General features: G+C 40.2%; 1 protein-coding gene across 9 annotated transcripts in view; it reads left to right on the forward strand.

Moving 5' to 3' along the window:
• Nucleotides 1–1,862: 1,862 nt before the first annotated feature.
• ADAMTSL3 (ADAMTS like 3) overlaps nucleotides 1,863–24,148 on the forward strand; it is a 177,760-nt gene continuing 155,474 nt past the window's right edge. For 5 of the 9 annotated variants that reach the window (XR_005703077.2, XM_040077708.1, XM_040077700.1 and 2 more), the window contains exons 1-2: nucleotides 1,863–2,244; nucleotides 8,028–8,122. Coding sequence is in view for 8 of the 9 variants with exons in the window: in XM_040077708.1 (XP_039933642.1) it covers nucleotides 2,226–2,244; nucleotides 8,028–8,122 (114 nt within the window). In the remaining variant the exon portion in view is untranslated. Of the gene's footprint in view, nucleotides 2,245–5,132; nucleotides 5,201–5,495; nucleotides 6,059–8,027; nucleotides 8,123–24,148 lie in introns of all 9 variants that reach the window. The other 4 variants (XM_040077703.1, XM_040077702.1, XM_040077704.1 and 1 more) reach the window with 4 other exon arrangements.

Raw genomic sequence — 24,148 nt, forward strand, 5'->3', positions numbered from 1 at the left:
GTGGGCGTTTTTAGCTTTCCTGTCACCCATCCCACTTATATAGAGTTCTAGTTGAAAGCTGATGCGTGAGAACGGAGGCAGAAAAAGAACCTACATGAAGACGAATGTGTGAAGCAGTCTGTAAAGCCTTACACTAATTACATTTAATAAAAATCAGTGTTTAGTAAGAAGGTTGCTTCAGCACTTCTTTAATAAGTGATGTGAACAGTGATAATTGACAGTTTTCTCCACCAACTTAGTAATTTACCCTTTTTACTTCTATTTTTGAGAGTAGATGCTGCAGGAAGCTCATTCAGTATGAGCATAAAAATCTCAGAAGATTACTGTAACTGTAAATTACAGTGTTTGTGTTAGCAGCTACAAGAAATGTCAATTAAGATCTTAGCTTAAGCTGCTATTTCCTACACAGGGAAATAATCTTGGCATCCTCTTAGAGTTCTTTACATGTAAAGATAGATTTTTAGGAAGACTGTAGCCATAATATTGAAGTTCCTTTTTATAGGCAGACAGGCAGGTAACACAGGAAAACACAGTTTGTCCTAAGAGTGTGTCTGGGGAGTTTAGAATAAAGTCATTTATACCTCTGGATACAAAGTTGCAGACTAGATAAAGATACAGATGAAGATGTGAATCCACAGCAATGATTTTTTTTTTCCTGAGCATCTTTACACATTTTTATAAAGCCCCAAAACATAATTTCAAGATTCTAAAGCTATTTGCAGCATGGGAGGGACAGAGTTCATCTAAGTTCCTCTGGTTCTTGTCCGAGCAGCACCACCAGGAAATTCTTTCCTGCAGAGCTGTTCCAGTGTATTATTTTGATATAATGAGTATTTGTTTGTCCTTCATTGCCAATAGAAAGCACAATTCAATTAAAAAAGGAAAAAATAAAAATAAAAATAAGCATGGTTTAAATCTGTACATGTACCTTGAAGACCAAGATGCGTACATCTGAGGGTTTATTTCAGCTTTGAAACTTCAGTTCTCTACAAAGAATACTGTGATCATGTGTCATTGCCATGCTTGATCATTGCATGTTACTGGCCAGCTGTTCAAATACATTGTATGGTTTTGGAACAGATGCAGGACAAAGCAAGAAACCTGCTATTCTAAGAATATGTTTTCTTGTCTGCCAAGGCTTTGTAATAATGCAAACAAAAACAGCTGAAAGAAATAGTTCAAAAATAGTCAAGCTAGTTTTATCTTTTATATTCATTACCTACTCTCCCTGCATGAGAACAGAAGGAGGCAACTTAAGGAAAGCATAATGGAAATCTGTTGCTGATTCTTTTCTTTGTGACATTTTTTTCTGACTTCTTTGATAATCTGCATTACTTAGACCACAAATATAGCTGAGGAATTCCTGCAGAGATAAGCCTGTGCCATCCTTTCCTCCTGTTTCAAGTTTAAAGATACTAGGAATGTTCCAGGATTAAGAGATTGGGGGGGGGGGGGGGGGGGGGGGGGGGGGGGTGTGTAGGGGGTAAATGTGGGAAAAGGTACATATCCCAGAATAAATTGCAGTAAAAATTATTCTACAAATAGTCCTTTTACAGTAAAATATAGATATGGGAGATTTAGATGGTATTAGCAGATGCCACAAAGTTGGAATAAAAAAACATTGTTGATTTTCTCAAGTATCTTAATAAGCACTTGATCTTGAGTTGGTGAAATTAAGTGAAAAAAAGAAAACAGCAATGACATAATACAATAAAAAGCAGGGGAAAAAAAATCAGGTAAATTTTTTGTTATTGTTTTCTATGGGTATCTTGTAGCTAATTGCAGCCAGGTGTAAGCAATGTGTCCATATGGGTCCCAAAATGTTGTGAGGGCTCCCAGAGCACTAACAGCCATCACAGCCTTGACCAGCTTCAGCTGAGGCTTCTGCCCACACAGTGCCTGGGGCTGCCGAAGCTCCATTTAAGCTCTGGCATGGCCCTCAACCCTCTTTTTATGCTCCCTTGTGGTTTTGCTGAGCTGTGGGTCCTGGTGGCCCATGTACTGATTTTCTGGCCTGGTTTGTACCAGCCTGGTTTCTGGACTTGGCCTGGGCTCTCTGCACCCTTGGCTGCTCCCTCTTGCCCCAGTGTATCTCACCTAGGAGCAGTGGGACAGGGCCACAGCCCATGTGGCTTCTGCCCTGCAGCCTGCTCACCTGACTGGGCTCTCTGTCCCTTGGGAAGCAGCTGGCCTTCGCCACTCCTTGGATACAGCTTGTTAGAGCCATGGCTGCTAGGTACTCCGGTAAGGTGAAGTTTCTTGATAGTACTCTCACTTTTTAGACTTCTTTTTGTGACCCAATACAAAATGCTTGAGTTGATAGCTACTTTTGAAGGGTTAAACGCAGTTGGGGCTGTACATAGTAGGCAGTCAGGCTTGACTATTGTGATAGTACTGTCATAATTTGTCTGTGCTGAAGAGTATATGTGTAGATACAGAATCAGCATAAACAATAGAAAAATGTGTAGCATTGTGGTGTTTTTCTCTGGACATTATTCTGCTCTGTAAGTTATGAGGGTCTTTCCTAAACACCCACTGGAAACAAATCAACATCTCACTGGACAGTCAAACACCTTAAAGAGTTACTACGTATAGCAGTAATACTGTTTCAAAGATATTACCCTGAGGCAATGGACTGTATCAATAAATACCTTCCTAAGGAGTCTGTTTACAGAGAGCTGTTAGTGACTCACATGTGACCAGAGCTAATGAGGACAAATTGAGTTCTGTCAGCCTGATGATGGTTGCCACAGGACCAGAGTAAGTACTTTTCCATGAGAAAGTTAGAGATCACCCACCAGAAAGGTTAAAGGGCAGTTTCTGTGTCATTGGTGGTAATACATAGAGATGGGAAAGGCCTTTGCAGAACACATCACTGCATGAGTGCTCGCCCTTTGCATTGCTCCAGCCTATCCCTCTATTTGCCTGGTTAAATTAAACTGTACAGGTTAGCTTAGAGTGGCTTTTTTCTGCTTTGTAACAACAGCCTCCTATAGATTGGTAACGGGGGGGGAAATTATTTGTGGCCTTACTACATGCAAAAGTAAAATAGACTTTTTTTTTTTGTAGAATATGAAATGTAGAAAATATACCTGATAATAGCCTTTTGTAGGTGACACTGGGCAAGTTCCTTGCTTAGGCTGCCCTAGTTTCCAGTGACCAAGATCTGCTCTCAGCCATAGACACAGAAGCTGCTGCTGCTCATAGTCTGTATTGGTACTGCTGTGCCCAGCCCCTGGCTCACTGTCCGAAGGTGCATGGTGAAGTGTGCATTCATCTTCTCTTTTCATAACCTCACTCCCTGTGCCACTGGTATTCATCTCAATGATGTATCATGTGTTTCTTCCAAGCTTTTAAATTTTTTTTTTAAATTCCTTCTCCCTGTTTGCTCCTTGCTTGTGTTCTCCTCTGTTTCCATGTTGGTGTGCATTGAGGTGGATGCTCATGTAGTGACATGCACAGCTCATCTTGTAACACACAGGCCACCTACTTTGCTCTTGCTCTTCCCCAGTGAGCCATTACAGCAAGGGCAGGTCCTGCTGACCTTTGTCTGTTGCCCATGACTTGCAATATAATTGATTTCCTCTGAGCGCCTGTTTATTCAGCAAACGTTGCCTCTTCCACATAGCATTCGATAACATTTTATTTTTAACAATCACAGAAGTGAGGGCCATCACAGAATGAGGGAAACAGGTCATTGTCACTGGTACATGAGAAGAAAAGGGCAGAGAAATTTAGGACCACAATATGTAATATCCATCATCTCACAATGTTATGTTATTTTGCAAGCTAGAGAGAATATCTGTTAACACATAATTATGTGTAGATAAGTTATTTTACCTCTGTGATAAACTTTTCATTTTTGCCCTATCTGCATTAAACCTTTATCTATGCAAATTCATATCTTCTAATTATGCACAACATAATCACCTAAATCCTTTTGAAAACCCACAAAATTATAATGTAAGTGTATTATAAGTATCTCAAAATGTTGATTCTAACATTTTAGTTAAGGCTGTGAACTAGGACAAAAAGCTTGTGCCCTTTGAAGGTGTGTTGGTTTTGCTCCTACTTTCCTAGGATCATAAATATGTAAATGAGCCACAAGTTGTTGTGCTTAAGCACCAAAAGGAATTTGAAAGACAAGAAAGAACAAACATTTATTCAAATACTTGAAATAGTTAATTCTAGAGTCATTTAAACACAAACCAAGAGGGAGATGGTACTTTTCTTCCACAATGTTTAGGTCTATACATAAGCAGTTTTTCTTTCTGTAAGCCTTGAGGGTTTTTTTTTTTTTTTTTTTTTTTTTTTTTTTTTTTTTTTTTTTTTAAACTTTATTGATGGAGCTGCTTCCAAAGCCCAGGACAAGGATCTACATGGAATGCGATGGATTTCATAACACCAAGAAATGAAAGACACGGTGCTGTGGCTGAACTTTGCATCTTTATACTCAGAGAGGCTTTACTCTTTATAGGGTGTAACATACTTGTGAAGGGTGACAGTGTGTGATTGCTCTCTGCCCTTGTTATTTCAGAGTAAACAAGCACCCTGTGCGCATACAGTGCAGGGCCAAAGAACTGATTAGACTGTGTCAGGGTTCTCACTATGCTGCTTACAGGAAATTTAACATTTTGCTTGCATTAATCAATCAGGTGCAGCTCTATTACTGATAACTTTGAGATGTTGAACCAAATAGCAGTTTTTGCATGGGGCCTCTGCAGGATACTTCCAATTTTGCTATATATTATTCAGAATGCTGATTTACGAGCCAAATGTCATTCTGCACTGTTTCAATGGATTTTAAATTTGTAGTTTAGCCAAACATATTTTCTTTTGAGTAGTAAAGACTTCTGTTGTGATGAAAGAATGGCCTCCATGATCATCAGATTTTCTTACTTGGACTTGTTTTGGAAAAATAATTATATAAAAGTGGAATCTGTTAAAGAGGTATGTCTACCTGCATTTCAGGACAAATAGATAAAGATAAATAGAGAAATGCTGGGTTTCTCTTTTCAGTATAAAAGGGTTTCTATTAATGTTCAAGGAGTGAAACTTGGTTATCATATGATTTTACAGAAGTTTTTTTTGTTTGCCAGACCATAGATTTATTTTATTTTTTTTTTTTTCAGTTTGGCCTTTTGGCAGATATATCTTGCAGAATCTTTTTTCTCTGTAACTTCTGCTCGTACTGTTGAGTGTAAGTTGAAATTTTCTGTTACAATTGAATATAAATCAAGAAATTACAAAATATTTCATGGTTATGTTTAATAGTGAAGACACATGGTCTTAAGTCTGTGTAAAACAAAGGATAATACCATCATATTTCCAACCCTCTTCCACATGAAAGCTCATGCCAGCTGTACAGATGGATGACATTGCTGTTATGTGTTCAGTGAAATAATAAGTGCAAATGTCCATATTTCACAATTTTATGGACAGTAAAGGCTTTAGAGTTGTCATTTTCCATGTAATTGAAATTATGCATCTTTTAGAGACCAGCAAAAACAAAGCACATGGATGGAAATACAGGCTTTCCGGGAAGTCGATACACACTTTCAGCTGAGCGGTATTAGAAAAGTAGAACCCGGGTCCTTAGCAGCGCTCTCGCCTCTTGCGCAGCCTATTTATCATAATGTACAGACTGGGAGGAGCAGCTTGCCTCTGGTGTCCGGGCGCACCTGAAACAGAGCAGCCTGTGAGTTCAGTGGCACGGAGAGGACAGCGCTGATGTCTCTGCGAGGTCCCAGCGAGCCTCGGCGCTGCTCCCGGCCGGGCGTGCGGCTCTCCCGCCGGTCCCGGGCTCTGCGGGCTGGTTTCAGCAGAGGGCACTCTGTTCCTAACGATAGAGGAGCCGCCTTCCCGTGCTGGTGAGAAACCTAAACAGATTGGAAAAGTTTCCAGTGCAACATATTTGAACAAACTCTTCATCGGTTATGTTTAGTCCGCTGGAGCATATTTTTAACTTCAGTGGCAGGGATCAGAGCCCTTTCTCTACGTGCCGCTCTTAGCGGACTCGACGAAAGCTTGGAACATCAGTGGAAGCCGTAGCGCAAAGGTAGAGGATTTTGGCGTTCCTGTTTTAGAAGCTCGAAGCTCAGAGGGAGAACGAGAGCGAAGCTGTCGTACGAGACGTATTCGCCAGATTTACAGTAGGAAACCTAAAATTATTGTAGACGGCAGCATGATTAAAGCCCTGCTCGGTGTGCGAGCAGATTTGTAGCTGTACAGCGAGAGTTACTTGCAGATGAGACGCAGGATGATTGTGGTTTTGGAAGCTGCTTTGTATCAGATTCGGGGGCTGACTTCACGGTAGCTTTTGCTCCTCGGGGGAGGACGAACCGCTCGGTCCCGGGCTGCCGGGGTCTCGGCCCCCGACATCGGAGCGTCGCCAATGCCTCCGCAGCCGGGGGTGGGGGAGACGGGCCGGGCCGGGCCCGCTTGGCCTCTCGCCCGCTCTTGCTGGCCGGGGAGGCAGAGGCTGCGCGGGGGGCGCCGAGCGAGCCGCGGAGCGGGAGCCGGGCCGGGCCGGGCCCCGCGCCGCAGGTGGAGGCGCCCGGGCGGCTCCGGCCGGGGCCGGGCTGCGGCGGGCGGGGGCGGCCCGCTGCCAGCAGCCTGTAGGACCTTGGCTGAGGCGCGGCGGTGGGCTGGAGCCCGGCGTGAGGGAGGGGCCGCCGCCGGCGGGGCAGGATGCTGCTTCCCCGGTGCCGTGACAGGCGAGGCTCTCCCGTGCGCCGGCGGTGCCCGGCCCGCTCCCCGCCGCTCTCCCGGCCCCGCCGCGCTCTCCCCGGCGCGGGCACCAGGTGGGTGAGCTGGGCAGGGCAGGGCAGCCCTCGCCCCCTGCCCCGAGCCGGCTCCCTCGGCCAGGGCGAAGGGCCGGCGGCCGCGGGGCCGGGCCGGGGTCGCTCTAGAGGAGTCCCCGGGAGGGCGCGGGTGCTCGGGGAGCCCAGGCACCGCACCTGGGAAACACCGGAGCCTGCTGCGTTCGGCCGCTTGGGGCTCTCGGCAATGCCCGGACAACGGGGGAAAAAAGAAGTCTTCCTTCTTTTATTGTCATAGTTGATACTTTTGAATGACAAAAGCATCTAGGAGTGCTAATGAATTTGTGAGGGAGGGGAACTTTAGGATGGTTTTGGAGGGAGGGAATAAAACGCTTCATTCTGTAAGGAATCTTAATGTTCGGTTGACAGGTGCAAGAACTGCTTGGATAGATGGTTTTCCTTGGGATGCCTGATTTTTTAAGGAGTACTTTATTCGAAGGAGAGTTCGCGTTTTCTGTGGGACTTGGCAAACGTGTGGGGGGGCGGCTGAGGGGAGGGAGGGCTGTTTGTGTGTGTGTCTCTCAGGGTGCATAAAACTTGCGCTGCTTTGAGATCACTCTGGTAGTGTATAGTCTAAGGCAATAAAATGCATTGACACAAGAAATTAACAACTCGTAATATCACATGATGGGGTTTTTGGCAACTTTGAATTGACAAGCCCATGCTGGCCTTGTAATTTTGGTGCTCACTAAATTGATAGTGTTGTTTGTTTTTTTTGTTTTTTTTTTTGTTTTTTTTTTTTTTTTTTTCCCCCCCTAAACTCCGATTAAGCCCAGATTGTTTAGTCTCTGAGCTTTCAAAGGCAGTGCAAATGACTGCTGGAATCACAGGGCTGAGCTTTCATCTTTGAGTGGGTGACAGTGCTGGAAAATACATCAAAAATTTTATGCTCCTTGGGTTTTACCTTTTAGAGATCAAGATGGGAGGGATTTCCAATTTGAAAAATTCTCTTACATTCAGGAGATAATCAAGCTTTGACCATTGTTGTCAGCTTCCCCGAGCCTCTCATTTTAGTCCTTTTCTGTGCCCTGATGGGAGCTGCCTCACCCTGCAGGCTGTGCTCATGGCATGTGCTGTGCGCCTGCTGCTCTGGCCAGCAGTGTTTGCATTGCACTGCTTCCAGCGGCCGGCCCAGTTTGCTTTAGTCATTGAAACTCTGGCGGAGCCCACTTGATTTTGTTTGTAACTTGAAACAATTTCTCTCAGCAGAGCCCCGAGGCATGAGGATGGCCAGCCCTAAAGCCACTGGGCAGTCCTGGGGGATCACTTGGCTTGCTTTTGCTCTCTATGCTCATCTACAGGTAGGAAATGAACTTGTTGCTGTTGTCATTCTTAGTCTTGTATCAGGTGAGCTTGCTGCACACTTTGCATTACTGTTTTAAACCAGAAAACTACTGAAGGAGCTGCTCTGTAATTAAAAGTCTCCCACTGAGAACGTTTTCCTTTCACCAGACTTTCACAGACATCCATGTGGGAAATGAATATTCACTCTCTTGCTTGATATATTCTACCTGACTTTACCAAAGGATGACCAAAGGGAATTTTTGCCAGATGTGTAATGCCATGGGTCTTCCTAGGCAGAACAGCTGTTCTTTGCCCCTGGGAATTTAAGCACCTGATAAATGTTAAGGTGCTGTAAGTGAAAAGGGTTATAGAAATACCTGGGTAGAAACATCTATAGCATTGGGAAGTGGGAAGGCAGGGAAGATAGACTAAAAAGGTCTTTGCTCCAAGTGTTCAATGAGTACAGGAACCATGGAGGAAAAAAACATAGCTGCCATCTGATCTTTGCCTGACACATGAACCCGATCAGTTCCAAGAAGTGACTATTTCAAGAAATATGGTGTGCTGGCATGCTGTGGAGATGTTGTTACAGTATGTCATTCTCTATACTGATAGTTCCCACAGCACAAAATGTTTCAAGGATTCTTCAGTCTTAAATACACACAAATCCATAAATCCTTAGAAAAAAAAAGGCTAAAAAACCTGAGTGTTATTTTTAAAAAATAAATAGGAACCTTATTTTGAAGCACTGTAGTAGTTTTCAACAAAAAAAGTAAAATCTTTAAGTAGTATCAGTGTTGTGTACTGTTTGTACTATTGCAATGCTGAAGAATGGAGCCTGATGTTCTGGGCATTATATGCACATACATCCTGGAGAATTTTGAATTGAAGAACAATACAGCAGGCAGAAGTAAAATCAAAAGGAGAATGAAGAACTGATGAGACTTTACTAGATAGCTGAGTAAACCGTGATCAGTTTATGGTGGACTTTGAGGTTCAAGGTAGTGGGAATGGGGCTCCAATCCATCCTCAGTAGCACTGCTGAGTGCTCTGTGTGCTGTGAGTGATTTGGCAGCTGATGAACTCCTCTCTGTGGATTATATTTGCAGCTAACCAGTACACTGGTTACTTGAGTAAAGAACTTGTCTTTAAAGTAAAAATTTACATCTGGATTAATTGTGCAGTAAAACACAATACATTCAACACAAGTCTGAGCAGATAGGCCTCAGTGGGATCTGCTTTTTGCCTGCATGTTTCTTATGCAAGGACAGAAATGTTACAGATTTGCTGTGCCTGTTCAGCTTGTATTTTTGTGTGCAAGCAGTTGAGAGATGCTGTAATAACCAGCCCTATAAAACTCTGAGAAAATAGTTCATGACGTTCCCTTAATAGTTCTGTTCAAGATGAGAATAGAAGCTCAGAGAAGGGAAACATCAGTTTTGGTTTTTTGGTTATGAACGGACCATTTTTTCCTTTTACAGAATTTTTTGTGTCTTTTTTCTTTCATATTTTTCTTATTGCGGAGCTGAAACCAGTAGTGGCATAGTTTCCTCTTCTCCACGAATGGTTTGGCATAGCTTCACTTGTCTCTATAATAAAAACAACCCAAACACATTGTAGTAATCAATTGGCTATTGTGAGTAGCTTTATGAACACTTCAATCCAGGTCAAATTTTATGGTCTTGATTGTCCTTTAAAATACTGTAATCTGTTTGGCATATTTGAGTCATTAGCACTTAACCCCAATCTTGCAGGAGGCCTTTTTGCTCCTAAGTTTTAGGTGTTTTATCACAATTTTAGGCACATTAAAGATATTTTATATTATTTAACATAACATTTTTGGTATCCAATAACCATTAATTCTTTAATTGGTTGCTTGGGGCCATACTAAATGGACCACACACAGTCATTTTACCCTAATATTGTACCATAACTTCCACTTGTATTGTTTTTGGCTATTAAAGTGCTTATGTCTGGAGCTAATCAATTAGAAACAATTGGATGCTGGGCAAGGTCACAAGTCTATGTCATATCACTTATGTGCAATTGATTAATTTCATCCCGGTTGAGGCAGGTACAGAATAAAAAAATGACCATTTAAAAAGAATGTGGTGGGAATGTGGTATGAATGTAATGCAAAGAAAACTTTAACATGAGAAGTTGTGAAAAAGAGGTAGCTATTCCTGAGAAGCAATGGAACTTTGGTTGTTGGAGTCCTTTCTGATTCTTCACCACATGGTAACAAGCAGTGTGGTGTTTAGCTGGGATGCTGAAGATGTGCTGTGTCTCAAATTTGGCAAAATTTTGTCAATGGCAAATTAGTTGCTGTACTAGTAGGTAAAATAGGTTTCCTAGGAAAACCCAGGGAATAGTTTACCCTGAGTATTGTTGAGCTGCTGTGATTGTTAAATCTGCTCTGTGACCGTGAGCAGTGACATAAATCTCTCAGGGAGAGATCACCTATGGGTAGGGCTTGGCTATGTTCTTTTGCAAGTACAGAGCTGACCTTTTCTTGTATGTGCCAATATAAATGAAATTAATGGAACTGCATTAGTCTAAAGGCAGTGGTAATACAAGCAGATTGCATATGTATGTTTTTCTTGAAAACAAACAAGATACTCATCTATCAAATCGTAGCAGCAACGTGGAATAACTCATTGTTTTTAAAGATTTAAATGATGACTCTATCCAAAGAAGTTAGTGTATTCTACAGATTATGTGTGTTTGGGAATGTTAACTACATCCCTATCCTTGAATTTATTGCTAAATATTGTTTAAAAGGCTCCTCATTTTTCCTCACAGTGTAGCAGGAGAGCTATTAATCTAGAGATTTTAGGAGATGGGTTAAGCTAACAAAGTAGAAGTGTCCAAGCCCAGTTCTGCTGTTTTGAAGTGATCTCTTGAGTACACATTGCTTCATATTGGTAATTGTAAAGGCAGGATGTTCAGCCTGGTAACCAGCTCTTTCTTAACCTTGTGATGATATTTTATTACCTCATTCAGATAGATACTGTTACATTTGTTATGAAATGTAGGACCGTGTATCTTTTTAGCCTTACTAATGGATTACTGGCAGGAGGAAATGATGGCTAGCAGATTTGTATGGGCAAATATATATAAAGAATTTTACACATGGATTCATTTTAGATTTATTTTCTGGTATCAGGAATACACTGATATTTTCTTAGGTTCTTATAGTCCAAATTAAACCCTCTACAAGTCAGTACATTTTGCCTCCAAAGACCATGGGGTTGGTAATGTGTGCAGAGGGAGTAACAGCAAAGACACCATGTCTGGATATTTAAGAAGCATTAGATCTTGGTTTCTATGGAAGGGAAAGTTTCATAGGTCATATATTCATTCAATAAACTGTTGGTTGCTTCTGTGATTTATGTTCCTGCAATCCCTGCCTGCCTTATGGTCTTTTCTAACTATCTGTGATATTTTGGAAATGAAGGATATACATACTGAAAACATTATTGTCTTCAAAATGATTCTGCTGTAACCAGTCTGCCAAAAGCTACCAACATAGTAAATGTCTTTAAGGCTGAGTTTTGCAAGGCCAAAAATCTGATGTCCATTATATGACATAGTGGACTTGGAGACCATCTTCATGGAAAACCTTTGGATTATTGTTTTACAGTCACTGAATGTATTGCACACTGATGTCCAGAAAATAGATTATGAACTACATGCCATGCAACATTCTTAAACCTTCAGTAACCTTGATCAGAAATATCAGGGTGAGATAACCAAGTCCTGAGTTAAATCTGAAGAAATTTGCTGTTTCTGTAGGCAGGTGGCAATTGTGCACCCATCTGGAGTCTTGCCATCTGCCTCAAAAGGCCTGTGGTTTTATTCTTAGTGTGAAGGTTGAGTTGCTGCTTCTAAAGACAGATAACACATCTGAGACTGTACAAATATTCTGACTTAAAATATTCATTGCCATTGACAGCATTGCAACTCAGTGACTGCATTACCAGAAAACTTAAGCGTAAGTTTCAGAATGTGCTTTAAATTTATGGCTGACAATGATTGCTCAGCCAGTGCTCATAGAATCTGAACTGCTGTTACCCCCAGTTTACAATCCAAGAGTGGAATTGCCTGAAGAGTTGATGCATGTCTTGTGACTTGAGACACAAACTATGTATGAATGCTTACTTTTTAAAATGTGTCATAAAAAATTAAAGTCAGCTATGGGAGAGGAGCAAGAGTACAGATGTCATCAAAGGCACCCCTTTGCTATCTAAGTTATTTGCTACGATGATAATTTCTTGTGAAGTTACACTGAAAGTTGGACAGAAATTCTCAGATAAGTTGTGTGTAGAGCTGCAAATTTTTATTTTTAAAACCAGATATCCAAGAGTCTGGTATGCTTAGAGAATCCTCAAGAATAGGAATAATTTATAACAATTGCCAGTGGCTTCTAATTACTCTTGAAAGAGTAGTCAAGAAAAAAAAGGAATGACTCTAGGGTGATCTTTGGTTTAGAAGACACTTGAATGCTCAGTCACTCATTCAGGTCTGCTTGGTGCAGCTGCATCCTTCATATTCCTTACCGAATTGGGGCATAAGCAGCACTGAGGTGGCAGCTTTACGCAGTGCACCAAATTCCATTCCTGCCTCTGTATCACAGAAAAGGTATATGGTTGATTGTACTGATGTTAAAGCTCTTACTCTTCATCCAGAATTCACGATTAAGCCGTCCAAAATAATGCATTTTGCTTCAAAACCCCATATATTTTAGAATCCGAGTCCTATTTATTTGCTGTTACTCCTGTAACCTGTAGGTTCACATATTTGCTTTTATGGTCTGTTTTTGGGCTTGAAGTTTTTCTTTAAACATTTCTCCATGCTCACCTGAATCCCCAGGAGCTCCAATGTGGCTTACAATCAAGTAGTAAAATGTATTGATTTCAGTGATAGTGATTCATAATTGTGCCTCTACAGTTGTTGGTGTTGTAAGTCTGTGCAAGAAATCTCAGGTATAAGTTATATCATATTGTGCAAATACTTTAGTCTGTGTGTTATTACAGTTTTATAGAGTCAGTAATATGGATGACAATTCTGTGGCTGTGAACAGTCCAACACAGTCACACTTGAACAATTCCAGTGGAATTCTTATTAGGCAAAAGCTCCGCAAATCAGTGCGGAGTGACCGATGAAATGTGCATGGTGAAAGAATGGGTTTGTTTCTGAAGTACAATTTGATAGTGAGCACAACATTCCAGAAAGGACATGGGATATAGCCATGGCAACTCCAGAGAGATTACTAAGACCCACGCAGGAACTGCACAGCACTGCAGTTCTGATGCACTCTCTTTATTCTCAGTGATAGACAATAACTCCTTTAGCTTTTGAAATCATGCACATAACTTTCTTTTCTATAAGGCGAGAACTTGATATTAGCTAAAGACTACAGACTGTCAAGTGCTCTTGTATTTAAGGGTTGGATTTTCAAAATGCCCTCACTCCCACTTGTAGGAGGAAGGACACTTCTATGAACTCCTTTTTGGATGATGACAGCCACACAAGACTGCTAAATGAATGCAAATAGAGCGGTATTTTCAGAAGGGTTTGTGGAGTCTTTGTTTTGATGACTTTCAGTGAGACCGGAGATGTTAAACACAAACATTGTTAAGTACTCAAATGTATTGTTAAGTGCTTAGCTGGATTTTTTCAAAACAAGGTAAATTTCAATTAACCTAATGGGAGCCAGGCATTAGGAGCCTTAGGCACTTCTAAAATGTCTGGCTAAGTGTTTTTCATCGTATTTGGCTGATTAAACCAAAACTTTCACCCTAAAAATTCTTTTGAAATGATAGGGTTTTGGTGTGTAGATTCTAGTACTCAATTGCATATTTGATAATATTTGAGAAGTACAAGTATCACATGTTTATAAAGGGAGGGCAGTTTTTGAGAACTTGGCCTAATAAATCCCTTCCAGACAGCATATTACATAAAGTGTTTAGCAACACTGTTATTTCTGTTTCTAATTTTGTATTTATTAGATTTAACATCATTATGGGGGGAAAATGGGAACAATATTTTCAGTTTGTTTTGAGAAATGTGGTTTCCACGAATTGTCGGTTTGTCATGCTTCTGGATGCACTAGAAACACAGTGAATGCAAGTTAGGTCAACAAAATTGTGGAACAATATTAAAACTGCATTTATGATTGCAGTTACTAGCTTGTTGCTGTATGCTCACTGTCATTGGTGTCCTGGTGGGAGGTCCCAACTGGTTAATGAGGCTGATTTGTAGCATTAAATAAGTGGAACGTTTGTTTATATGTAGAATCATGTGTTTCTGTGTTTATGTAATGGTGGTTTTTTGCTATCATCAGGTGCTTTGCCAAAAATTCAAGCTGCTTAAAATTTATAGGATGCAGTCTCCTGTTAGTGCATGCAAGCAAAACAGGGCAACATTTACAGTGTATGTGAAAGGATCAATAGCGGATCACTGCATGGTAAATCAAGGTGTAGGGGAGAGCTTTAGTTGCCTGATCTCCTGTCTTTTAGAACCAGCGAGTTAAGGTGACATGGACACACCTGCGCCGCTACAGAATAAGAAGAGTGTGGGATTGTTTTTCCACAGTCTTTGGAAATAAGTGCTTCCTGGCCTGCGACTTGCTGAAGCTCTGAGAAGATTGCAGGAACTGGCTTTATTCCCAGCTGGCTGGTTCAGCAAGAAATTAACTAACTCCAAGTTTTTGCTGCAATTTCCCTGCTTACATACATAGCTATTCCAAGCTATCTGTGGGGATGGAGAAATGTGAAGGGACAGGTACTGGTTCTGATAAATTCAGATTTGCTGCTTCTGATAGGCATTTTCTTTGCTTTCTGAGTACTGCAGCCTCTTGTGGTGTAGCAGTGGTGTGGAAGCAGAAGGCTGAACATACTCAGTGCTCTCTGTGGAAGTATAACAAATGAAATATGCTAATATAGGATTTGTCTTCCTCTCCTGAGAGTCTTCTCTTATTAGACGCTTTCAAGGTCTCATTACTCATTTGGTGTTTTGTTTTCTTGAGTCTTCAAATACTTTTAAACTGTTCCCTGGTTGAGTAACAATGGATGTTGGCTGAAAAACCCAACAGCACATTAGTGTCTTGAGTATTGGCTGCTTGCTAGGTAATATCCTAGTTGTAAACTGCCAGGTACATGTGGCATGTTATTGATTCTTTCAGCTGATCTCATCAACACTTCTGTTGAAAGCAGGACAGAGAAGACATCTATCCCTGGAGAGATGGGCTATGGGCTGTGTAGGAGATTTTGCTAAAGCCACTAACTGATAAAAATGCTTGAACAGGCTCTGGTTTTGTCCCTTAATTTTATAACTTTATTTATATGAATATAAGGTGCTTTATGTAACTAAAAATTTACATATTTCCTCTAGACTGGTGATTCTCAGGCAAGTGTTTTCATAGAACAGCAGTTAGTGCTAATTGAAAGTTAGGAAGTTATGTGAAAGCGAGATGTAAGACAAAGGAAAGAGTATCATCCTTTCACTGCAGGGAATCCCTGGTTTGCCTGTGCTGGTGCAATGTATACAGTTCAAGTTCCTTTATGAATTGGGTAGAAAGGTGAGGCTGGTAACTTCCTTCTTTCGGTGTAAGAACTGAGTGCCTTTAAATAATGCTACTAGGAGGGAGATTGAAAAGAATGAAATGTGGGTTTCTTCCATGTAATGATGATAATATTTGGTACTCCTACTCAAAGTATGGGAAGAAGTTTACTTGGATATCAGGGGAGACAGGATGAGGACTGGGAAGATCCATGGTACAGCTGAACCCTGGCAGGCTGGGAAGGTGAGCCCAGGAAACTATTGCAGCATTCTTGCTCTGGACATATTTTTAGGGTGTCCAGTTATTGGCTGCTGTTGGAAGCTGATAGACTGCACGATTCCTTGGTTTGAAACAGTTCAGCTGTTCTTAGGTTATTCTGGTGTTCCTTGGGGCTGCACTTGAGCATCATTGAACTAGAACCAGTTCTAGATGTACCGTCACTTATGAATCATTGTTTAAAAATTAACAAGGAAATACATGCTCCAAAATCCAGGAGTGTCTGGGCAATTGTCCTGGACATGGGAACTTGCTCTAAACCTAAATGGGTGCCTACACTCTGAGCTTCTTTGTGTCTGCTAGGAATATTTTTTATTTTTATATTGCTACTAATTTTTCTCATGCAAACATTTTTAGGATGCTTCTGATATATTTCCAAATGTTAGAATTTTGTAAGGATTTTTCAAGTGTGCAAGGAAATTAGGGCTTAATTGCTGGAACAGTTTCTTGTTTGTAAACAAACAGTAGTATTTTCTTGAGGAAGATAAATAGAGAAACAGCTTCTGATATTTTACTAAATATGACTTGGCTTAAGTTCCTCTTTCATTATGCGATCAGTCCTTCTGTAAAACAAAAATATTCCAGACGTTTTCCCTGCATGAGAGAGCACTTGTCTTCCCCTCAGTGTGAAACTGCACACCCAAATGCTTTTCCCGTTTCCTTTTCCTCCCTCTTTCAGTTAAATTTGGAACACAATAGGTTACTTAAAGCTATAAGGAAAACCTCCAGAACGCTATCTTAACATATGGGGTTTTACCATGCAGCTGTTTATCTTCTGCTAGGAGGGAACTATAAATGTATTTTTAATGCCAGGAGCTGGGCTTAAAATGCCATTAGTTATCTGGTGGGAATAGATTTGAAAATTAGTAAGCAATTAGATCAGTGGGCAAATACATTTTACTTAATGTTGTAAGTCTCATGGGCCTTTCCAATATCCTGTTAGCATCACCTGTTCTTAACACTCAACCTTTTAAAGCTTTTCCCTTATGCAGTGTGAAAATAAAAGGGAAAATTTTGTTTAGCTCATAAATAAAAATTAATAATTTAATTTTAATTTAAAACCCCCCAACTTGCATGGTTTCTCCAAGGGAAACAGAGATGTTCTTGGAGCACTAAACCTTTCTTGGAGACAATTTCTTCCTGGAGATAACCATCTTGAGAAGGGCCTTAGCTGGGATAACAAAACATGTGGTTTTGTTCTGATCTTTTGAACTGGCTTGAATTATATCCTTAGCAGACATCAGTGATGCATTTGTTTGTAATTGCTTATTTTTCTTGCTGAATTTAGACCTCTGTGAGCCATCTGTAATACATCTCATAGATGCCACTGTTTAGAAATGGGGGAAATGTAGGAATTATAAACCTTTTTACCATTTCAAATGTTAAGGCCAGTCTTTGAGAACACTGAGGAAAACACCTAGTCTTCTTCAGCTGTACTGTTGTTTCATATCATTCCTTGTCTGCCAAAGCTCACTTTGAACAAGTGATTGTATGAGGGCTCTTGTATTCCAGGCGCTACAAGATCTCAGTTCTGAAAAAGATCCTTTATGAGGTTGCTGTGCCACAAGTGAGACCTAATTTTGCAAAATTCAGGCTTTCTACTTCAACAGTACAGCATTCTGCACTTGACTAACAAGTGAAATCCGCAGACACTTTGCCTGAGACATCAGTGGGAGTTATTCCTGGAGTAAGACCTGCCCATAGATAGCAAGCAGAGGCTGAATTTTATTAGTGCTAACTAGTTGGCTATCATATTTCCTGTTGTGTGGTGTGAATCAGTCCATCTCTTCATCATATAACTGCTAAGGACAGATGGCATTTGAAGTGTTGCCTGCTGCTGTTTTCTTGAAGAATGTCTGTATCTCTCTCTCTGGGGGAAAAAAAAGAACCAACAAAAAACCAAACAGAGATAATAAAGATAATTTTCCTATTGCATATAAACCTTACAAGAGTTGAAGTGATTTATATTTATTTACGTCACTTTTTTCTTTTGTGTCACTGAAGACCATTTTATCAGGTGTTATGGTCCATCCCTGTTGGCAGGAATTCCTCTGAACTGCTGTAGAGGGAAACATCAAAAGTGGTCCTTAGAGCATGTACATTGTTTTTCAGGAGAACTGAAGCAGAACTTGGAAACTCACTTCTTAAAAATCAATATGGCTTTTTGCCAGAATTATTATCTTCAGATGATGTCTCTGAACCTTTTAAGGGATTGCACTCTCCACTGCATGGTGCAGTTCTGAGAGAGAAGGGAGGGAGACACGAGAACGCCACCAGTGAGGAAGACAGGGCTAATTTCTACATGTAGCAGCATTTTGTCTGTGCATATGAAAATTGACATCATGGTGTAGGAATGTTGACTGTGTTTTGCATTTTGCTAGCTGCACTTACTGGAAAGCATGTGTTTCAAAGGGAGTTTTCAATTTTTATAAGTCTTTGCTTCCATAATAGCCCTGTCTTATTTTGAATGTAGACTTGAGCTATGAATAAAATTTAACTCATAGAGTAAGATTCCACTGGCACTAAATGTGAATGAATTATGCAAACACTAACTAGTAATGTGCATGTCTGGGTCAGAATAGTCAAAGCCAGCCTTTAGTTGTTACCACTCAACATTGTCTTATTCTGTTCAAGAATGCCTTATTCTGAGAGTAAAGAAAAAGAAAAGCTGCACTACATGTGGAGAAAGCTTAGCTGGCTGCACAAAACCAACCCTTTGGCTGTGGGAAATTTCCATTAATGTGATGTCTTAGTTCCAGATGGGTCTGTGAAAGAAGTGAGCTGAGAATTGGAGAAAAAAAGACTAGCAGCAATGAAAAAGTGGCACTAGCTATTCATCTGGAGAGTAATCATTCAGATAAAATTGGCAAAATTCAATTAGATTGCCTTTCAATAATGGGCTGGCCTCTCTCTTTGACTTTCATAATCCAATTAATTTTCTCAGAGTTATAAACTATGTAGAAAGTTGGCAACCCATGTTTCCCATGTCAGCAAATCTATCCAGTCTCCTGAGAGAGAGTTTTCTAAGTGCAACATCCTTGCACCTGCTAGTTCTTCTCCAGCTCTTCCCAAAATCAGACTGCTCTGAACACCTTCATGAATTTTTTCCATGTTACTGGATCAGTTTACTGACTTTAATAATGGGATTCCCCAGCTGATAGGAGAGAGGTCCAGTTCCATTAACCTATTCTTGTAATGAAGGACATAATTCTTTTTTCAGAGTCTAGGACAGATGCATTGGAAAGAGTTTGACATCTGTATTCTGAGAAATTACGTAGTCGTCTTTTGGTGAAATCAAAAGTGCCTAGTACCTGTCAAAGAGCCTATTCCTTTGCCTTCAGAGAAAAGTTAGCCCCTTTTTTAACAACCCTAGAAAAACAGAACTCCCTGCTTCAGGTGTGCCATGTCTCAATTCACTGCTGAAATTTTAAACTTTGTTCCTTTGTGTGTGCTATATGGAAATATGTGCATGTGTAGCATAGGTGATTGCACTAGCAAAGTCTCAGGCAAACTGAAATTGTCCTTGGCTGATTTTTTGTCTGAATTAAGTGTTAGAAACCTGCAGGTTCCTGATGGACTCTTCCTTACATGTACGATACAGTGCTGTTGCATAAAACAATCATTTAACCCAGCATTATTTTTAGTTGAGAAATTAGGCACAATAAGAGCTTTTTGCACAGCTAAATAACAACATGAGTTGAGAAAAATGAGGAATGATGCTTCATGATGAAGGGTGATGCATTTTAGGCTGAGTACCTGCTCTGGGGCTTGCAGTGGCATGGTAGGTTTTGTACAGTAGGGACCTGCTTGCATGATTTTGTGTTGGAATTGACTCTTTTAAAATCTGTTCAGAGCTGCATAATTAACACCAGATAGGTCAGAAATAATGTGTGGAGCACCGGAGTAGAAATAAAATTTAGATTTCTGGGGACGTTCTTGATTCTAATGGATCTTGCATTCAGCAACTTATTGTGCTGTGCAGGTATTTGTGTTGAACTTTGTCCAGTTCTATTCATTGGTATTAATTCTGCTCAGCTTCTAAAATGCTGGTGTAGCTCATCTGTGTCTGTTGCTCTTTTTGGAGAGCTGCCCTAGCAGTGCACTTTCCGTGGGCTGTCAGTACCAGGGGATCTCTGCTGCAGGAGGGATTTTTCCCTCTGTGGATTTTCCTGGGAGCTGGTGAGGTGCTCAGCTCTTCCCCCAGCTCTGGGGCTGCAGAGGGCTCTCAGTGGGGTCAGTCCTGCCTGCTCCGAAGGGCACAGAAAAGCTCGTGGTTTTCAGAGGCATGTAAGCTGAGTTGCAAGGCTCTCACCCAGCTGATATTTTCCTACATCTTTGTAATGTTTACTCTATTTTTTTTTTAATTTGCCAACTGCAAAAAATTTAATGATTTGCCTTAATATTTCATCAGAACATTTCTACATAACCAGCTGTGTTTCAAATATATCTCAAATGTTTAATTATTAATTGTCATGATACCTACCAATGACTTCTATTGTTTATTTCTAGAATCTGATTTCAAGTAGAGTAAGAACTGTACAAGCTTTATTGTTAGGGGTGAAATTTAAACTTTATTGGGATTAAGTGTTTAATAGTATAATTTGCTGCATATGTTGCAAATACATGCTGCTATGAATAGATCCTCTGTAAAAAAAAAAAGGCATTTGATATGTTTTGTATGGACTTAAATCCAATATGTTGTTGTCTTTAACTAAAGGAAATTATAAGAAGAGATTTACAGAGAAGGGTTTATACTATTACCTTTATTTTCTTTAAAACTTTTCTCAACTGAAGTTGAATTTGGTTTCTGTATTTGGACTTTGTTTAAAATGTTCTGTACCTAACTTCCTCTGTTCCTTGAATATTATTCTGAAAATAGTACAAATTGGCTGTTTTCATCTACATGAGAAGAGAAAAATATAATTAGTAGCAGTAGGTGGATTATTTTTTTAAGTGGTGTACCCTGATTTTCTATTTGTTCACTCATAGTAGACTTAAGGATTTAAGCAGAAGGTTTCCTTTTATGTTACTGGGTTTTTTGAGATGTAATTTCTATACCTTGTAAAGAACTGTGAGGGAGACTCTCCCTTTCTTACATGTTTTTGGTCCCCAGCCTCCCAGGAAGTAGTAGTGCAGAACACACTGATTTAGAATAGATATTGGTTTGGATTCTTATGACTTTTAGGTAATTTGGAATAACTCTGTGTTTTTAAATGGCAGAAATAAAGAGTTTTGGACTATTTTGAGACTTAGAGACCGTATGAAATCTTCTTGGCCTGGAACTTTAGAATTGGAGATTTAATTATTGTCCCACACTTCCTAATAAATTTTCTAGCTGCTTCTTTGCGAGTTTTATATAAGTAGATAACCAGTTTTTTTAAAAAAAGTTGGTTGTATTTTTTATAGGACTATTTGCAGTCAGTACCTTTGTTATTAAAGCTGGGGTAACACAAAATGTGGAAAATCACTGCATGCATTATCTTAACTCTAAGAAAGAAAAATCATATAAGGAAGGGATAAGTCTCATTCAGTCATTTTTGAATGCTTTTCTGCAAGAGGGCAAAAAAATTTAGACCTTGTGCGATGTGTAGGATTTCCTTCAGCCTTTCCACCAGGAACTATAAAAAGGTTGTATAAAGACACAGAATAATTACAGCCTGAGTCAGGCCAGCAAGTTGGCTTTTTTAACTGTAATCACGATAAAAGAACATCTATCTTGGCCAAGAGAACTGGGCTCTGAAATAGAGATGTTCTGGACTGATAATTCCAAGTACAGCCAATCTTGCAGAGAAATACACAGGTTAAGATTTATATTTGGATCTTGTTATTTAAAATGGATGTTGTTTAGGCTTCTTATTATAGCATTTTTACTCTGTGTAGGGTACAGAGGAAACCAGGCCTGTAAAACATGCAAATGAAAATAGGAATACTGCCACAGATAACTCCAGCTTGGCTTAACAGTGAGACTCTTATTGTTTTCAATTTGCAAAGCAGTAGAGAATGTGAAGAAATGTATAATTATGCAGGATAAGTATAGATCAACTGAATCAGTAAGATCAGAATATTTCACACCACTGCAAGTTCACCAGATTGTGAAAGTTCCAGCTTCAATAGTTTCTTGCGTTGTGGTTGTCTTTAGTCTGAGAAGTTATAGATGTATTGGGCAAAAAGAATCTTCTGCAATTAAAAAAAAAGGTGGATGAATTTATTTCCCTCCCTTTGCACAGTCCATTGTTCTTGGATTCTGTCTGTATTTTGAAAAGTCCTAGAATGCTAAAGACAAACATATGAGAATCTGGAACCATGCTAAAGCTTTAGATACTGAGCTGTTAGGGTTGGCCTCCGAGCTCACATTAGCTTGTACTGGCAAACTAAGAGCTGACTGCGGATAAGAAAATTCAGGGGAGGTTATTGCCACAGATCCTTCCAAAAGTGCTCAGGAATAGTTGAAAAATATTCTGTAGGAATAGTGCCCCTCTGTAAATCTTTAAAATTAAACTATGCTGTCAAGAATTCTATTTAACCTTAAGTGTAAATGGTAGTGGTAAAAGAGCAGCTGCTAGATATACAAGAGGAGATGGTTTTGCACCACTGGTTAGACATGAGGCATGTATTGGGGACTTCACATTTCCCCTGGCCCTCGCTGGTTTCAAAAGCAGAGAGCAGAGTATCCGATGTCTTGCAAGAGGCATCACAGTTTTTGAAAAGCTTTTCCTTAGTAGTCACCTTATTTCTGAGCAATAGTGGTGTTTTCCACTTGGCTGGAGCAGGAGAGGCAGAATGAGTTGCCCTGTAAAGGATGTCCATGGCACTCAGAGCCGATTGCTCATTTTGCATGCAAGGCAAATGTTAGGAGATTTGATTGGACCAGCAGCAACAATAAGAGTCAGTCCCTCCACAGTCTTTACTGTTCAATCAGAAGGGTTTTTCAGTAGCTCAACTGCAGTCCCTGCTTCATTTTCAGTTGTGGATCTCTAAGTTTCAGCTGCTGGTATATTCAGTGAAATGCCAGTAACTTGGTTCCTGCTGAAAAGTTCCCACTCCCTCCAGTTATCTTCTTCAAACTGCTGGTAAAGAGAAGGAAATGACCATTTATCCTACTATCCATCTGCTATGCCATCGTAAACTCCAGGGTGATATTCCGGAGTGAAATGATTCTGGTAAATTTCCTGTAGAAAGATAATCATAATTGGAAAGCAGTGCATGACTTATGACATGTCTCAGTTTGTCTGTCCTGGGAACTATCCATTGTACGTACACATCTGCTTCTGTACACCCACACAGGATGGGAAGATCTTCCTCCACAGGAAGGTCTTCCGTTCCCTCAGAATGCAGGTGGTATGTATTGGCAAATCACGTATTGTGGATGTGGGGGCCAAGTTCCCAGAGCAGTGCACACAGAGTGAAGCAATTCACTCAGCTGCTCGAATGAGAATCCAAGATGAGTGAGTAGGAATACAGTCACAGGGCCCATCTTTCCGTGTTCCTTATGATAACTCTTTCACTCATACTTGCCACTTGTTGCATTTGAAATATTGACCATTAGAAGACTAAAATGACTACATAATGAGACCAGTCACAAGTAAGACAGTTGGCGTTTAAAATATGTAGAGAAAATGCAGAGCATTTAATTGGGCATCATACATTTTTAAATTCCGAAGCTCTAGGTAATGTCTTGCCTTTGGATTACAGCTGCTCCTAAGTGCTGTCCATTTTTTATCCTTTATTTTTTCATTGAATGCCTTTCTGTAATCACCTGGATAATTTTAAAATTGCTTTATAAACTTTCTTTGCTGGACATGGAAGACAGGTGATAAAATTGTAGTGTTGAAACTGTCCTGATTAGAGCAGACACCCTGTTCTGAATTGGCAGTTTCTATTTTCATTTCATGTCTGACTTGCTCAGCTGTGTCTTTTAACGTTTCAGCAATTCTGGTTCATTCAGAGGATTTATTTCATTCTTTCCAGCAGCAGGGCCTGTGTTTATCTTCTCTCACCTCAGTAAGAGCCCTTTCCCCTTCAGTGTATCAGTCCTCCAGCATTACTGTACACATTGTATAGAAGAATAAAAATGAGTCATTAAACTAATGACCATTAGTCTTAACAGTTGTCAGTGAACAGATGCCTGCAGTGCCTGTCATGTGAGCTTTTAATTGCCCTGGGGTTTGCTGCTAAAGCAGAGTAATCTAAGTAGTGGCATATT

Source organism: Hirundo rustica, chromosome 13 (genome assembly GCF_015227805.2).
Source record: "Hirundo rustica isolate bHirRus1 chromosome 13, bHirRus1.pri.v3, whole genome shotgun sequence".
Classification (NCBI taxonomy): domain Eukaryota; kingdom Metazoa; phylum Chordata; class Aves; order Passeriformes; family Hirundinidae; genus Hirundo; species Hirundo rustica.